The sequence below is a fragment of the Colletotrichum truncatum genome (genome assembly GCF_014235925.2).
Source record: "Colletotrichum truncatum strain CMES1059 chromosome Unknown Contig_0001, whole genome shotgun sequence".
Taxonomy (NCBI): domain Eukaryota; kingdom Fungi; phylum Ascomycota; class Sordariomycetes; order Glomerellales; family Glomerellaceae; genus Colletotrichum; species Colletotrichum truncatum.
The window spans coordinates 6,985,644-7,003,662 of NW_027222398.1; the positions used below are offsets into that span (position 1 = coordinate 6,985,644).

An 18,019-nucleotide genomic window follows, 5' to 3' on the forward strand; every position below is an offset into this window, starting at 1 on the left:
TGAGGCTGAAGTGTCGTCGAATGCAGGAAAGCGCAGTGAGTGGTGCAGTGCAGTGCAGAATATTGATGGTGCAAACCCGAATTTTTTTAGTGCGACACATTCCCACACTCCCGCGTGTGTCTGAGACCTCGGGGCTGCGTGATAGTCGCTGGTCTTCGTTTTGCAGCTCAGCGACCCTACAGGTAACCAATTTTAGCACCACCTGCTCTCGACATCAGATCAGCCCCATTTTCTTCTCTGCTCCATAACGCCCTCATGTTGGCTCTCGTGAGACAACGTGTTTGCCAGTCTCCCTGTGCATTGCATCTTGCAGAATTTGATTGTCAGAGGCAATTGCACGATGCGCGCGTCTGATACATCAAACTTTTTTTTCTTCTTCTTCCGGATCATGATTCCAGGGCGCAACAGGGACGAGCCGAAAGGGTGTCGAGCTCGACAGAAGCTAACCAAAACAGTACCGGGAGGAGCCCTTAACACAATTGACGTTATGATGAAGAATAGCCGCAAGAATGACTTAATGATCAGGAAGGAATAGTCTTGCATTATGGTGGGAAGAGCGGGCCAAGGCTGCAGCCAAAAGGTCTAAGTTAGTTTGGCTATTCAATGCTGGCTCTTATCTTCTTGGCACTGATATCAGTTGAGTTCATCTGCCCTCCCTCCTACCATGTAAGGTTACCTACCTACACCCTTGTGCCTGACTTGGTGTGAATGCACATTGGCCAAGTACGACGTAGTGACACCCTTAATTGACGCCATACATACTTTCCGCCGATTGATTCAGCGCGGCTTGATTAAAGCAACGTTAGGTTGACATTCTGAGAGGGACAAAGCTGTCGACGTCTCTGGAACACTGAGGTCTGTGGTCAACTGTCATTGATGCGCCATGTGGTTTACTGGTGGATAGATAGGTGGGTGGCGCCGTTAAGAGAAGGGAGAGGAAAAAAAAAAAAGGGGGGCCTTCATCCAGAAGACGTTGGAAACTGTTGTCATCTAAATTCAACCTAGCACCAAGATACCTGCGTAGTTCCCGCCTCTATGGTGCTTTTGTGGACTACCGATTCCACAATTGGCCCCGTTTCTCTCATAATGTTGCAGCTCCGTTGTCTGGGGAAGGCGTCTCTATCTTCTATTGGGCCCCACGACCTTCCGTTCAGAACAAGATTTTACCAAGACTATCCATCAGGTGTCTTGGCTGCGCTAGTGTTGCCATCCACTGAACCGTTTGATTCTGGGGGCCAAAAATACAACATTGACTTTGAAAGAGAGAAAAAAAAAACCGCCCCTCTTCGTCGTATTACTGTTTGAGACCTAATTGACGACAAGCTTACTTGGCGGCTTTCCCTACATCTTCTTCTTTTTTCCCTTTACCTTCGACTTTTTTAGGTTAGGGCCGAACCTGGCATAACCCAGAGTTGCAATCGCAGGAACAGTCCGAGTACAGCCCCTTGAAAGAGCCCCATGCACGCACAACCTCTCCTGCAACATCCGCCGTCGACAATTGTTGCCGTTTACAATTGCCTACGTGGGATGGGGACTAGGGAGAAACCGAAGTCACTTGATTTACCCGGTTTTTCCTACCCACACGGCAAGGCACGAACTTCTCGTTTGTATTTGACCCTCTGTCCATTATCCTAACACGCAGGAACCAGAAAAGTCACTAGGTGTCACCAAGGGTTGCAGTTCTCTTCCTTGCTGATATTCTCTGTTCGCTTGTCTTATTGCCCAGTACATTGTCTCTTCAGACGGACGGACACGCAATTGTCGTCTTGACCTCCTGCCATCCAAGCCCCTCACTGTCCCCTTCTATGTGACAACCGATCCGTCCGGGTTAGCCAAGCCGGCCTGACGGTACCAAAATGCAACTGCAGCACTTGCAGACCCGGCTGCAACAGGTCAACGGCCAATTACTCACAAGCACCACCCAAACCAACAGCACCAACACTGGCAATAGGAACTGCAATAGCAGCACCGCCGCAACCCTCAGCACCAGGCCCCTTTCATCGGATATTCTTGTGCAACTCCGAAAATAGCGCTGGACGTGGGCGATCTGAGACGTTCATGAACCTCCTGCGCCAGCTGGTTGAACTCTTAGACGAACGGGTCTCTATCGGCCTCTGTTCATGCGTTCCCTACCTACTCGTATGTCTGTCCTTGGCGTCGACCTTGTACCTCGGTGGCCATGTCTTCGGATGCTGTCGCGAAATTTTGGAGACTAGTTCTAAAAAAAGCCCTTACTCACCAGACTGCTAAGGGACACACGGGGCGATCGCTCCAGGGACCGTCCTGCAGCATAGGGTTTGGCCAAGATGGATACATCCGCCGTTTATCAAGCGACAGTGCCGTCGCCCTAGCTTTCGTTTCCGTCGCCAGACTAGGCTGAATTGGTGGTAAGCAGGAGTTGCTGCTGTGGGTTCTGACCCCAAACGCACCCAAAACAAGGAAACATCGCGGGATTTCTTACTGGTACCTGCTCGTCGCTTATCGTACACGCCAAGACCACTCCCAGACGCGCTCTGCGATCCAGCCGGTACCCGAAATGGATCAAGGAAGCCATCACCGGTCTCCCTGAACTTACTGGGCTGGAGTCGCCTGACTCGTCCTTTGCGTTTCCACCAACCCAGCTGTCACTACAAGTTTGGAACCACTAGCGCTGCAATATCACAGCCGGAATATTCCAAGAACCGGCTAGACTCTGTCACAAAGCTTCTTGACGCTGCGGTGCCGGCTCCAAACGTTCTTTAACGTCCAGAGTGTGTCCGATTTACTGTGCCTCTAGGAGCGCCCCTTAGAAGTGTCCAACACCATAATCGCTGCACACGTCAAGTCTGCCGCGTCAAGCAATTCGAGAGACATATGTACCTATAATGCGCTTTGAGCATCTCATTTGCTTTTCAAGACACACTACAATGATCAGATCAGCTCAAGAAGTAGCAAAGCTAAAACGAGCCATCCGTGAACTTTGACTGGCCAGCATTGATTCTCTGTGCCGCACTGGTGCAGTAGAGCCTCAGGCTTTCTACAGTGCATCTGGCCCGCCGTTCGCTTCTTCCAGAAGCCTTGAGATGCAGGCAGCCGCTTCCCCTGCATCTGTTTCTGCGGCTTTCACCAGCGGGCTCTTCGTCTGCCGACCAGCTCCCTCGTCCTGCACTCGTTCCCGCCGAAAGATACTGGCGCTTTCACGTCTCTAATTGTTGCATTTACGCATTGCTGCGACAGCTGTACACTCTATCATGTCGGTGAAAACTCTCGCTGACTCAAACGTCTTTCCCCAATCAGCCCACCTCCCGTTGAAACGACGAGAATGGAGTCGGCCTCTCATCTTCGGCCTCGTCCTCTTCATCGTCTGGGCCTGGAAACTCCACCAGTGGTTCTATGACCGTAATGCTGTTCTTCGCCCAGGCTCCTATCCCTTTCCTGTCTACAACGACTGGGATGACATTCCCACCAGTAAGCAGCTGCACTGGGTGCGCTGCGAGCTCCCGTTGATGGTCCCCGGCAACTTTCTATGCGCCCGCCTCGCCGTCCCAATGGACTACCAGCGGCCACTCACTCAGTCCTCAGACAGCCCGCAGGTCTATATAGCCCTAGTTCTCCTTCCGGCTGCGGGTCATGGTCTTGAAACAGGCCGCTTCTCCGAGTCGCCCCTCCTCCTCAACCCGGGCGGGCCCGGCGGCGTCGGCACGGCTTTCGTGTATTCAAATGCCGGCCCTATTATTCAGGCCGCCGTGGGCGGTAATGTAGACCTTATTGGCTTTGACCCCCGAGGGATTGGCGCGACAGTGCCGTCCGCGGATTGCTTCACGGAGCACGTTACCACGCCGTCCCCAGGCGCAGACAACGTTGCCATGATGCGCAGGTTGACGTGGCTGCTTATGGCTCACGACGTGGGCTTACCAAATGGCACCAACGACGCAATGGACATACTCGCCCATCGGGCCCGAGCTGCGTCAAAGTTGTGTTCACAGAAGGACAGCGAGGAGAGTGGATTACGGTACATGGCGACGCCGAACGTGGCGGCGGACATGAAAAGCATTGTTGACGCTCACGACGACTGGCTTGAGGAAAATGGCTTCGAAACTGCTGCACTTGGAGTTGAGAAACGGTCGTCGAGCGAAGCTGCTCCGCCTTCTACCAAGCGCAAGCTCGTATTTTGGGGCTTCAGCTACGGCTCGCTATTAGGGCAGACGTTTGCTTCTATGTATCGTATGCCATCCTCCTACACTCGATGTGATTGACATGTACTGGTGTGAGATTACTGATCAATCTCATTTAATAGCTGACGCTGTGGGACGGCTCATCCTTGATGGGGTAGTGGCATCCAATGTGTATAACACACCTGTGAGCCTCCGCAACCAACCTTGGTAAAGGCAAATACTGACATTCGACAGTCAGAGTGGGTTTCAAATATGAGAGACGCGGACTCAATCGTCGAAAGATTCTTCTACTACTGCCAGCTCGCTGAAGAAAAGTGTGCTCTCTTCCGCCAGGGCGACGAGGCAAAAGATATAAAGGCACGATACGATAGAGTCATCAGCGGGCTACGCGCAGAGCCGCTCATTGTCGTCTCCAGGTATATTAATATGCCTGTAGTGATCATGGAAGCCGACATTCAGAAGTCCTTTTTCACAGCGCTGTATTCTCCGATGCGTACTTTCTCCATAATCGCCCACATTTTGAACATCATCTATGAAGCGGGCGACCTCTCGTCATTGCTTATATATCCCGACTTGACCCCAATGTGTAATGCAGACTTCAAAATTCCTATCAGTCTCGACGAGAGCTTTGCGGCCGTTGGTTGCAGCGACCGACGGCCTAAGGTAAGTGCCAGCCTATATGTTGTTGAATCGAGACGAGCAAAGCCTGACACGACGGCCTCCTTGATAGCGTAACGAGACTCTGAACGAGTTATACAAGAGGACTTCCGAATACACATCGTTTGCAGGACTCGTAAGTTTATTCGTATCCTAGGGACACGGCCACAGAACTCACCGCACGTTAGTGGATGTCTCTCATGATGGCGTGTGAGGGCTGGGACATCGAGGCCAGTTTCCCGAGCCCAGATTGGGACGCGAACCTTCAGAGCCCGGATCCCGTCAACACGTCCTTCCCCATCCTGTTCGCAAGTACCACCTTTGATCCTGTCACGCCGCTCGTCAATGCCGTCGAGATGTCCCAGAACTTTGTCAACGCAGGAGTCTTTGAGGTCCAGGCTGAGGGACATACCACCCTAGCCGCAGTCTCGCTCTGTGCCTTGGGCAAAATACGCAACTACCTTCACAAAGGCATCGTCCCGCCGCAACCCGTTGCCGATGCTGACGGCATCTTGTCAGGCTGGGACAAGTGCAAGAGCGACGAGCAACCTTGGAAGCCCTTCCAGGCAGACGCTGCTATGCGTGCAGAGGGTCTGCACGTCTTGCAAGCACTGGGAGATGTGCATGCGGAGATCATAAATCGTCTCACTCCACTGACTAAATTCCGCCTGTAAGATGTGGTGGTTCAAAAATGTACTTTCTTTCATTTGGATGCGATTTTGCCCAGAGGCCGCATTCTCGTGACATTTCTGGTCCCAGCTTGTCCAATACTAATTTGGACAGGCATTTCTTGATGCAGCAGATCAAATGAGACGCGGGGGATGTACCATAGCAAACGTATCAAGCTACGTATTGGAGGTCAAGCTTAGTCCGCCAAGGTAGCCAAGCTCCATATCACTCTCATGCTAAAAACTTAATTGCATATGTGACGGCACACAAAGTTGCCTGAGACCAGACACGCAAGGGAAGCCTCTTTTACCCCTCAATGTGAGTTCCCAGAGCTTCTTAGTGGTATGCAACTAAAACCCGTTCTCGTGTGGCCTGGTCAGAAGGAAAAAAAGGCCAAAACAGGAGCACAAAGCAATGAAGTTGTCTGAGGCATGTTCAACCCCCCACAAGTCTGAGAAACGGACTTCTGGGCCGCCGTGGCTGATTCGACACGGCGCCGTCGCCGAAGCGGAGAGGCTTACCCGTCGATACGGTCGATGACCAACTGTAGCATCGATCATCAGGGGCTACGGAAAATCGCTGCACGGGGTAAGCTGCCAGGCGGGGCGCCTGGCGCGCGCCTTAGCGTCCACGATCGACCGTATCGTTCCGCAGCTTTCTCCTCATGCTAAGTCTTTGGTCGTATTCTTCCATCTCTACCCAGATCAGTCGATCAAGTGCGTCAATTCGCGTGCCTACCAATGGACTTTTGGTCCACCGAGGCCTGCAGTAACGGAGACATACGTGGCGCGGGTGGTCTCTCGGCTGCCCAAAACCTCGGAACGCAGCCGTAGTCTCATATTCGGGATCAGACTGATGTGACTGACAACAATAGCTAAAGATCTGTGACGATGACGTCAGACGCGACACTGACGGCTGACATGGAGAGCGCCGGTAGCCAGCCAGCAAACTAGAGAGCTTATGCACTTGCCAATTCAACTTAACGAAAGCTTGACGACATGGCTCCAGTCCCAGGTGATAAACGAGATGCTGACGCTGGGGTTTCCCGCGCCAGAACTAACACTAGGCCCGCTGATTGACAGTTACCTTAATGTGTGGAATGTGGGATGCGGGATATGCAGAGCAAAGCATCTCGCAATAAGAAAGGCGCGGTTAGAGGGGGGCAGAGGAGGGGCAGTGGAGGGGCAGTGGAGGGGCATTTTGGCATCGGGATCCTTTTCAGGGTCTGCTGTAACTTGATTGCTCAAGAGCAGGATTGGTAAGAGAAAGAGGCCTCTAATGTCCTTTTCGGGTGTCGTCTTGATGACGTATTTTGCGTGGGTTAATACCCTGGCTGAGAACTGGACAGACGAAGGCGGCACCAGCGAAAATAGCAGCTGCGGAGGGAGGCAAACCTCGCAATGTGGCACGAGACCATTCAAGCAGTTCTGCATAGGCAAGAACTCTTGGGTGGAGGGGCATACTAGCGGGCCTGGCATGAGTTCCGCATATTGTGATGAAGGCATTTTGTCAGACGCAGTGCTGACTTGGACAATCGCACCAAGGTTTGGTTGAGTGCTGTCAGACAGTGAGAAAAACACTTGCTGTATTTGGAAATGCATCGACCATTTCCTCGCATCGTACTCGTCCGTCAATGGGCCACTTGGGCGTCACATGAGACATAACGAGCAGCCACTATCTGCCGGAGCAGAATGTCCGTGGGTGGAAGCGACTTTTCAATAGGCGTTTCCGATGGTGTTCCAATGATCGTGGACCAAGGGGGAGATCTCGATGACATACAGACGTCCATATTGTCGATGGGCGAATCGGGAAACAATCATCTGATTTTGCGGGAATTCACCGGCCTACGCCTTTTGCACAATCGAAACCCGCGTCTTGCCGCATCCAGAGGACGGACGCAGACGCGGGCTCAACAGGGAGGTTAAGGCCAGAAAGCAGCAGGCGGGCAGGCTAAGAGGGCAGGCCCCGTTTTCCCCTGTACGCTTTGGGAGGGCCAGAACGGTCCTTCGTTCTCTAAAGCGCGGAGCTACCTGTATGGTGCGTCATTGTACAGGCAGCTCTCCGATGACGTTGCCAATCAGAAGACTTGAAATTCTATGCAACCCAGTCGTCCCCAGGCCCGTACCCATCAGCGAAATGAATGCTGCATTGCTGCTATCCGTGTTTAGCTTTCTGCCCTTCAGTGTATGGTCCACTGTGGCTGCAAGCTTCCCAAGAGGCTCCCTTGCTAGGTGGCGTTCTATCAGAATGTGGAGGTGCTCCATTGACAGAAAGTGGTGTCCCAGAAAGGGGTGGGGGACACAAACCATAGGATCGAGATTTGCAAAAATGCCATCCTCCTGACGGAACCATGTCATCCATGTGTGAGTTGGTTGGCTGGCCACCCGGGAGCAATCGACAGGCTGACGTATTTTGACATCCAGCATTACGCGAATTGCGCGACAATGTTCTTTGCATGTGGCATGTCCACCGCAAACGCGAAAGCCAGGTGGAGTCTTGGCACCTAGAGGTAGAAAGGAAACCCTCGCCCAGCCTCAATCGACGCGGTGACGCTATGACGTTAGCGCTGTTGTTTGCTCTTGCCTGCATAGGCGCTTGTGACGTCATTCCTTATCCAGATAGTGCTCCTGATCCACCAAGCTCCAAGCTCTAAGCTAGCTTCTGGAGCTCCGTTGCTGTGGCTGGTGAGACCGCCCCCAAGCAGACCGAAAGCTCCGTATGGGGCCATGTTCGGCCATTCTTGCTGCGGCACCTCCCCCGTTGGCTCCTGAGGCGATTTTCCCACGCAATCGGTATATGGCATCTTTGACTAGGGGGAAAGGACCAGGAGAAACGTAGTCTATGACGCCATTTCTTCAATTCACATGATAGACCCTGAGCGTCTTTCCCAGATGGGGTGAAACTACGCTAGAGGCACACTTTGGCATTCCCCAGAGGCAAGACACGCGGAGAGACACGCACGAGCGTGCGGAAAGACCAAACGAGGGGGAGGGGCAGAGGGGCAGAGGGGCAGGTACATGGTCTAATACCTTCCATATCGGCCGTGGCCTACTCTGTGTGAGGTATACGTCACGTACCTGCCTTTCTGACTTCAGTCTGAACTCAACCAGGCAAAGGTTGGCGGGGCAGGTACCTACCTGCTTGCCAGGAACAACGACACGGGAAATAGCGACTATCCTTCTCACGGCATCAAACCTGCCCTCCAACTTCTTATATAAACCTCATCTTCCCTCCCCTTCAACCCAGAATTTTCTTTCTCCTCATCACACAACAAGCAAATACAAGCAATAAAAACAACTCAAACAACTACCACTTTTACTCAACCAACCAACCAACCAACCAACCACCAACTTTCACAATGGAGACCGTCAAGCAAGCCGCCAACTACGTCTCTGAGACCGTTCAGGGTGCCACCTCCACCGCCTCCAAGGAGGCCAACAAGAACGTCGCTAAGGACAACAACGCTTCCCTCGGCAGCCGGTAAGCTCATCTACCCTTTTTACATTTCTTCAATATTATAATTGGAACATTGTACTAACATACTCTTCCCTCAGTGCCACTGCCGCCAAGGATGCTCTTGGTGACAAGATCGATGAGACCCACCACGACACCAAGGCGGACGTCCACAAGGAGGCCGCCAAGCACTAAATCGCTCCTCCCTCGATGATACCCCTAAATACTGCGGGAGGATATCAACGGACAGGCGTTTGGGAATGGGATACAAATAATGCAATGAGGCAATGACGCCTGGGAATGGTCCGGATCAGCATACCTAGCTTAGTCCTAATGTCACTACATTGCTAACAACTTTACTGATTTGTGACGATACAACATGTTCTGAAGTTTTAATGACCATTCAAGAAAACTGACTAACAAAGTGAACGTTGTTGCTACTATTGCTATTATTTCTGTCGATGCGAGACATAGGATAAAAGAACACATCACAGTGACGTTAGCTGCACCAAGGTTGAACCTTGCGCTTTCCTGCAGGCCCTTGCTCAACAATGGAACTTCAAAGGCTGAATTTTCCCCACACCGGGTCACCAATCCCGGCGCACGGATCATCAAGTTCACGTCGCGAAATTCCATCGCTACACCACCCCCACCGCCAATTTCAACCAGCAATTAAGCTTCGTCAACACCCTTTTTGAGCCTCCATCGCCTCAATTACCTGTCTATCAAATCTGCCCAACATGTCGAACGTATCATCCACCCTTCCACCTGATTTGTTCGACCAGACAACACTCATTTCCCTTGCTGCGACTGTCGTTCTCCTGGCTATCGCCATCGCCGTCTCCCGACGCGTACTTCATGCCTCAACCTCGACGAGCTACCGCGTCCTCTTCATCTGGCATGCTTTCGATGCCCTGATCCATTTTTTTCTTGAGGGCAGTTTTCTTTACCACTGCTTCTTCACTTACACTCACGTTGCCGACATTCCCGACGCCGATCTTTCCGGATATCACCCGACCCCCGCCAACTTCCTTGGCTACTCGGATCGTATTTATGGCGCCCAGGCGGGTGGAGATAACCCCTTTGCTCAGTTATGGATGGTATATGCCCGGGCTGATAAGAGATGGGCGGGTGTAGATTTGGTATGTTTCCACCATCACAAGGGAGCAATGTTGTTAACGAGAAATTTCCACAGGGCGTGGTTTCCCTGGAGCTGTTGACCGTCTTCGGTGCTGGCCCACTAGCTGTATGGATCTGCTATTGCATCGCCAAGCGTGACCCCAGGGTCAACATCTGGATGATCATCATTGCGACCGCGGAGCTTTACGGAGGTGAGTTTTCCAAGACTCGATAAATTGCATGTGAGCTAAAAAGGCACCACAGGATTTATGACCTTCTGCCCCGAGTGGCTGACCGGCAACATCAACCTCGACACAAGCAACTTCATGTACATGTGGGTGTACCTGGTATTTTTCAACATGCTCTGGGTCTTCATCCCCCTCTACGCGATCTATGTTGCGTTCGGCGAGATCTCGGCTGCTTTCAAGGCCCAGGGTGCGAGAAAGAACCTCTAAACAAGATGATGTCCTATAAGGTCAGAGGTGAGATATGAAGTGTCTGTGTATAATATGCCTCTCAATGGCTTCTTTCGAATGAATCTCGTCTAAATATGAGACCTTAGACCCTGGATACTCTTATTCATCGTGGCACCGGTTATCTTTCTATACATCAACGGTGAAGGGTGAAGATAGTTCCACAGTAAATTTGTCAGTTCTCTTGCGTGAAGGTCATAGAGTGGGAAGAGAACAATAGGGTAGTATTCCCGTGCCTTTTTTCGAAGTCGAGCCGGATCGCCTCTCCCGCCTCTCCCAGCTACTGACTGAAGTCGGAAGGAATTGAGTGTCTGACGCCAATGCCGCACACGGCACCGTTCTTTAGGTCGGACGGGATGCTGTAATAGACACCGGCGGCAACTAAAATGTTTTGCAGGTAGCGAATGGAATGTGTAGACTTGGAAGGCTTACAGTAGTGGTAGCCTAAGTGATTTTATCGATCTCGAAAAACAAGATTCTGTCGTAAGACCATGCTCTCCCTAGAATCACCCCACCCCATTGACGATACGTTACGATATCTTTCACAAAAAAAAAAAAAAAAAACAGGCTTTTTTCCCTTATTTACAGTTGACTTGGATTTATCATCAGAAGCGACGAGAATTCGTAGACCTGGGCCTCTACTCGAGCTGACATAGTAGGCACAAGCTACAAGTAGCCACATGTTAATGGGAAGCAACGTCTCCATGCCCACGAATCGCTGAACTTAGACTGCGATGGCCGACCGAAGGATCCCAGTTGCTAGCCTTAAAAGCCCTTTTGTCATTATATACAAGGAACAATGTGCCTTCTCATGTAAGTTAAGGTAACGTCATCTGTTAGAACCTCGAATAGGACTACTGAGTATCTTTCAAACATGCGCTGAAATGTCCCGTTGCTCGTCAACAACCATACTGATTCTGAGACAGGATGAAAAATTCCCAAAGCTACCAAGAACACAATTCAAATCGCCTACCTATGACGAAAATTCACTCAAAAGCTGCAGCGAGTTGGTTGAGTATGCATGGCTTGCGGCTTCAATGGCATGAGGCGGCTACAGTTGATATCTTAAGACCCTGAATAAGACCTCTTTATGTTAACTGTGTTGTAAAGCTGAATGTTGAGAAGAAAGTAGAATGTTATCGGGATGGCCCATTTTCTTTCACTTTTCTCAACCAGGCTGGACTAACGGCAACCACTTCCTATACGTGAGGTATCAACATGCAGACTTCAATGGGGAATTCGTCTCTTAACTCTAGGACAGTGGTTTCTCTAGTTAATTCATGTTAGTGATCGTTATTGCGATGTTTAGGAAGAAATCATCTCCTCACTTGCTTAGTAGCATAAGTTGTTGTAGCCTAAAAGTATTCAGACAAGTCCTCGTCGATATAAATCATTATTCACTGGGAAGCCGCCACAGGTAGTAAGTGCCAAGTATAACGTAGATGGTATCTAGGAGAGCGATGAGTGTCTTGACTTGACCTGATCATTTGGGCAGCATAGATAGAGCGTGCAGACAGACGACTAGTGTTTGGTGAATAAGGCGTAAATGTGAGCCAGCCTCGACTTTGCCGCCAACTATCCTGCCGAACGGTCCTCTCTATGGTTGCAACAGGTTTAATTCTCATTGGGATAGCGATACAATGACATCCATATGCCATGCCCGCGATGAACCTATATCACCAGTAGCCCGATCGTTTTTGCTTAAAGGGCCGACAGTCCATATCATGAAATAGATGGATGAATGATAGCCCCAAATCGAAACACTGACTACATAGGTATCGGAGTAAGCGAACCTGGGAGTCTGATGTCTAGTAAGTTACTTGATAATCCATCACCAATAAATCATTCTTGGCTCGAGCTTATGCAGATGATATACGCTTCAAGTTCTGACCCTCGGCATGCTCCTTAAGAGGTTTAATCGTCTTTTCGGAGATGTTATTCTCATCGCTCCCACCTTGCTCTCGACAAACATATCATGCCCCAACCACGTAGTTCACTTGCACCAATCGCTTCGTCGCGGCGCTCGAATATCCTTCTCCACGTTACGGTACGTCTCGCGTACCCAATCGGCCTCCACCGTGACCATGGATGTAAAACCCCGATACTACCCTCCTGGAACTGGCTTCACCCTTTTGACCCTCTCAACTCCTCGAACCAAACGCAGCTTCCTACTGTAATAGTCTGCCTCGTCAAGGGTCCATCCGACATTTGGCGTCGGATGATTTCCATGTCGATCTCAGCAGGGGATGAGAATATTCTCCGCGGCTGGAGGCGGTTTTGAATCATTATCTCGTGTCTTGTTTCTGGCACCAAACGAGAGGCATGTCAATCAACTGGTATGGGAATGTGTATCATCAACAACTACGGAACGCCAGCTCATACGGGCAAGTTTCACGGATCAAAAGGCCACCCCACGACTTTTTCGGATGGGCTGGCTCACTTTCGGTCTATCATCTGTTTTTGTAACTGGCATTCAAAAGTTTTATTGGGGGCAATCACCCTCGCATACTGATTTGTTAGTTTCCTCTTGTGACATGTCTTCACAACTGCTTCCGAATCTGTTGGCATATGAACACTGGAGTATAAGTCTCCACTCCTGGCGGCAAACACGGGGTAAATTAACAGGAAGATTGATTGAAAGCTGAGGAAGCGCTATCCTGAAGTACCTATGTTAGGTGATCAACCGGGGACTCCTCTGTATAGGCTATGTTGTTTGACAAGAAACTAACCCTCCCGCGCGATATCTTCATTTCAAAACGGACAGAAACTCCATTAGAAAAGTCTTCAATCACAGCTGACCACATAGTGTGTAATGAAATCTGCCATTAGATCCTTAGGGGTTGATCTGGCCTTACAGTGTCGGTTGTCTATAGCTGCCTGTTTCAATGAAGTGTCCAATAGCTGTATGATCATCCTTGGGTGTATGGGCTAGCCTGAGAGAATATTTGAAGGAGAAAGACGTCAATCATTGAATGATACAACAGAGTGTTATTTCGTTCATAGCAATTCGTGCTGCTCATGGTTCTGATATCTTCCATTGCTTAGTGAGTGGCACCTTCTTAACCCAATTAATCCAGTTGAGCATGGCAGGTGAAGCGAATACTGAGATTACTTGTATGTAGCTTGTAGGCATCATTTCACATTGTTGGTATGTCTATTTAACGTTGCCATGATAGCCTTGTGCTACTTTGGAAGTCATCCGCCTAAAATACATTACAGACATATGAGCACGAAAGTCCCGGCAGATGAAGGTATGAGCAAGGTCAAGAGAGCTGACGAACTACTACCAGAAGATTCGTGCCATGTATTGCGCCAGAATGCCGGCTGTACCCGGCGCGTAGTTGGGTAACACACACCTATCGCAAAGGCAGATGAGGAATATTAGAATCGCTACACGGCACAGTTCGTCCCACCGAAGTCAGTTCGTAATTCTTGGTGTGCTTGAGCGAGGACATAAAGTGATAGACAAATGAAGGAAACAGTACCACCCCGTGCAATAACAACATATGCCTCTCGTGGTAATTTGGTTCGAGCCAAATGACAAATATTTGCGAAAATCTTCAAGATCATTGTAAGTTGAGTAGCTCAGTACCGCCACGGCGACAACGCTAAAGAGCAGGGCCAAAGTAAAAGCATCTTGGCTGTAAAGTGGCAATAGTTCAACGTTAAAATATGCTATCAGTTCTGACATGTGATATACGGCGAACATAACTACGCATTTGGCTGTTCAACCCGTGGCATCATCGCTAGAAAACCCATAGCCAACAAAGTGACGGCGTCTGAAAGAGTTTTCAGCTCCGCTACAGTCGGTGATTACTCTTCTGTTTCCAGCCTGGGACAAAACCCCTCTACCGGAAGACCGGTCTCTCGGGCGGCCCCGGCAGCATTTCGCTCCGAAAAAGGACATCTGTAGAAATAAATGTCGGCCTCGGATACGAACAAGGCGGTAGTGGCCGCTGCCCCAACACCCTAAGAATTGTAAATTTGAACTTATGTCTCATACAGCCACAGCTGGTTCTTGTGTCTTGGCTAAGTGGCATCATATCCGTTTTCTTGGGCAGTCGTGTCTTTTCCAAACAGCAAGCGCAAGGGACACAACGTCAACAGCGCTGCAATATACACCCGACTCACAGAAAGTCTTCCGTATGCCTCGGATCAATGTCATGTTTTTTCCTCCCATTTCCCTAACCAGTCAGGGTTTTCGAGACAGGAAAGATTGCTGTGGGCGTGTTCCACTGGGCTCGCTTGTATTTCTGTGATTCAGCCAAGAAAGACAGAACTCGTCATCGCGTTGCTTAAGGTAGCGGTTCAATCCGATACCATATCTCGTATATTGCTGTTTCCCATAATATTTCATTCATATGTCAGTTTATTAGATATTAAATTATAGTGGTGGGTGGCTAATGAAGCTACGTAAGCGGTTACAAGTAGATGTAAAGTTAACGAAGTGCTCGGCTCAACTCCCAAATATGCGATATTCCTGTGGGGGCCAAAACTCCACGGTCGCCGAACGTCCACTTTTCCCTCTGTTTGATAAAGAAAGAAGAAAAAAAAGAAAGAAAAAAAGACTTCGTAGACGACTCAAGAAACATTCTACTAGTTGCACGAGTCGAGGACAGCTGGACCTGCCGTTGCGTCACGGGCGCGCTAGACAATCTTGCCTACCGACTACTTCTCAGCAGTCAATCTGCGACAAAACTGTTTCTATGGCATGCATTTTCGTTTACAGTGTCTTGACTCGTCGTGTCTGCTGGAAAAAATGCAAAGAGGATGAGCCGACGGTGCGAATGCGAGTATATACCATGAAGTAAAAAACCCACAAGTCGTTAGCTGCAGGCAGTACTGATCATAGTTCACTCTAAATCCAACCCGGAGCAATATCGAGAAGGCCGGAGGAATCTCATCGAACAGTTTGTAGGAATGCCTCCGCCGCCGCCTATACAACGGGATTCTGATGGCACACTAAAACTTGGATGCGCCGGCTGGACGAAGATCGCCCCTTCGGAGTTGGCAATGAAGCCTAAAGGACATCCGGAACGCCCATTCCTCCTCCTGGATACAAGAGCTTTTGTAACAATCTCTGACCAGTAGAAGACGATCATTGCCTTCTATGAAGCGCCGGATCAGATAGTCATACACCAGAACGGCCACAATTTAATATCGCGGACGGCAACATGTGAAGCAGATCAACAATGTGTGCCAACGCGGCCAAAATGATAGCGATAATACCGGCGGGATATGGAGGAAAGCCTTGTCGTTCTCCGTAGATCCGTTTGCCATCCATGAATGGGTCTTGTGTTGAAGGCTTTCTCTAACCCCTCCATGGAGGAGCTCGAGTAAGCACATGGGATCGTGAGTCAGTTTACGGCCTCGTTTACCATCGTGTTCCCGTACAACAGCACTCTATCTGCGCCTTGAAATGAGTGAAAAATATGGGTTGCGCAAGGATCTGCCGGATGGCCTTGTCGTAACCAAAACCAACACCTAGACCCCCGAGGAGATAGATCCGCTTTGCGGGTTCGCACACAGTTCTGCAGAGCAACCACGCGAGATCTCTAGAAGAGGCTATCCTCGCCTGGAAATAATATGCCATCCTAACTATTGTGCTTCAAGCCAAGACGTTCGCCAAGGACAACGGAAGCCCACATAAATGAGTCGGCTACCTAGAGACGAATCGAAACACACAGGTTCGACTCAGTCGTCCTCTGACCTCTGACAGTGATCGCTAGTTCACGACTCCAGTACAAATCATGATCTAGGAAATGGTAATCACTTCCTACTTGGGATTTTTTGTCTTCAATCTTGGTGTTAACATATTTGGTTGATCGTGATTAAATCCCACTTTTCGTGGACTCTGAAGGTTTCTGAAATGATTTTCAAGTGTGCGAACAGCGGTTGAGATGAAACACCATGCCGGAATAATACTGCAACTACTACCACAGTGATTTCAGATGGGATTGTGTACATCTTCTGTCAGAAGACATTAGACGACTCAATTGCGGATATTAGAAGTATTATTACAGGACACAAAAGGATAGCGAAATGGAAATCCTGTAGTTTAGACGATAGTTCACTGCCACTTGTATGCCATGTCCAATCTACTCACCCAACAGCTCTTTACTGAGAGGCACATATGCGGCAAAGATGCTTAGGGAAGTGGTGATGATCCTCTAGCTAGGATAATGACGACAGAGCCCTCCGCATAGCGGTCCTTGGCGAGCGGCCAGTCTGCGGACAGCCCGAATGACGGGTTTTGAGCTACCCAATTGTGAGGAAAAGAACCCTTCTCGAACATCACAGTCTTTGCCCGGGAGAAGCGGCAAGCAGCGTCCAGAACCACCGAACGTAACAACCGGTTGGTTCTCAGAAAGGCAAGCGAATTCAAGTGAGACTCGGTCATGTCCGCTATATTTGGACATCGTAAGATGTCGAGTGCCGCTTGAGAGTCGAGATACCTTTCTCCTGATGTATGCCAGTCTGAACATCTGTTTGATCGACAGCGAGGACCGGACCAGCAATGAAGGTGGGCCACCCCGGACGCACGGGAAGCCTAAAGGTGCGGGAGAGCAGTAACGTCTTTGAGCCTACGTAGTCCCTCATCTCGGAGCAGCCATCTTCCACCGGGCTCTGCGATTATTTCCTCGGTGGAGATAATGAACCAAGCTTGCGGTTGAAGGTTCAACTAGCGCCTTAACTAGTGACACCCTCAATATCTGTAGGGTTGACATGTTGGAGATAAATTACAGTGTTTGACGGCGACTGGCACCTGATCCGGATTGGCGCCACTCCTGCCTTTCGGAGGAATAGTGTCGCACTATTGACTAGCCTCTAAGCTTGTCTCCCTGTGCCCACTGCTTTGGAATCGACTACAGCTTTTGCCGTAGGGCGTAGCGGTCGACCCTCTTTTCGCAGATCTTGTCTGTTGTCGAGGAGGGATCGCGAGATTTGAGCGACAATGAACATGATAATCGTCGAGATTGTGATGGGAGCGCAATTCCCATACAGACGCCTGTCTCGTGGCAATGGTTTGGGATCGCCTATCTGTCCCCGCCCCCGTTAAGCTTTGGCGCTCGTACTTTGCCTCTTGAGGGCCTTGCGCAAGGTGCACTTCTCTCCAAATCTCATCATATCTGACAGGTGGCGAGTCGCAATGCCATCGCACACCCTGCAAGCCTATTAAGCGTAGCGTGCCATTTACATCCAGGTTGATTCCTTCAAGGTAGCCCGTCCTAGCCGCTGTAGGTCTAGGCTGATGTAAATGTGGAGGGGGAAAAGAGTCTGTCAGAGCTGAGCAGGGCCTCGAAGGCCACCAACCCCTGTCATCGAGCCCTGTCAAACCCCCAATGTACAGGCCATCTCAGCTCAGATGACACAGCATCTGCCTCATCGCTCCAAAAAAAAAATACAAATCTGCGGAAACAGACGAACTAGATCATCCACTATGAAAGTCGACTCGTCCAACAAGAGGCTGCCGACAGCAAGATACTTCAGGAA

General features: G+C 50.1%; 4 protein-coding genes across 4 annotated transcripts; 3 read left to right on the forward strand and 1 right to left on the reverse strand.

The window, feature by feature from the left end:
- Positions 1 to 3,230: 3,230 nt before the first annotated feature.
- CTRU02_201939 (uncharacterized protein) lies at positions 3,231 to 5,485 on the forward strand (the record flags this gene model as incomplete). The annotated part of the gene is made up of 5 exons (XM_070203950.1): positions 3,231 to 4,203; positions 4,277 to 4,338; positions 4,389 to 4,817; positions 4,885 to 4,947; positions 5,000 to 5,485. 5 exons carry the CDS (start codon positions 3,231 to 3,233, stop codon positions 5,483 to 5,485), a joined length of 2,013 nt encoding a protein of 670 aa, XP_070062532.1.
- Positions 5,486 to 8,838: 3,353 nt separating this feature from the next.
- CTRU02_201940 (glucose-repressible gene protein) lies at positions 8,839 to 9,128 on the forward strand (the record flags this gene model as incomplete). Its single annotated transcript, XM_036725297.1, has 2 exons — positions 8,839 to 8,960; positions 9,035 to 9,128. 2 exons carry the CDS (start codon positions 8,839 to 8,841, stop codon positions 9,126 to 9,128), a joined length of 216 nt encoding a protein of 71 aa, XP_036582975.1.
- Positions 9,129 to 9,673: 545 nt separating this feature from the next.
- On the forward strand, positions 9,674 to 10,507 carry CTRU02_201941 (emopamil binding protein; the record flags this gene model as incomplete). The annotated part of the gene is made up of 3 exons (XM_036725298.1): positions 9,674 to 10,075; positions 10,129 to 10,264; positions 10,317 to 10,507. The coding sequence occupies 3 exons, from the start codon at positions 9,674 to 9,676 to the stop codon at positions 10,505 to 10,507; spliced, it is 729 nt and encodes a 242-aa protein (XP_036582976.1).
- A 6,188-nt stretch (positions 10,508 to 16,695) lies between these two features.
- On the reverse strand, positions 16,696 to 17,010 carry CTRU02_201942 (uncharacterized protein; the record flags this gene model as incomplete). The annotated part of the gene is made up of 1 exon (XM_036725299.1): positions 16,696 to 17,010. The coding sequence occupies one exon, from the start codon at positions 17,008 to 17,010 to the stop codon at positions 16,696 to 16,698; it is 315 nt and encodes a 104-aa protein (XP_036582977.1).
- Between the last annotated feature and the right edge of the window lie 1,009 nt (positions 17,011 to 18,019).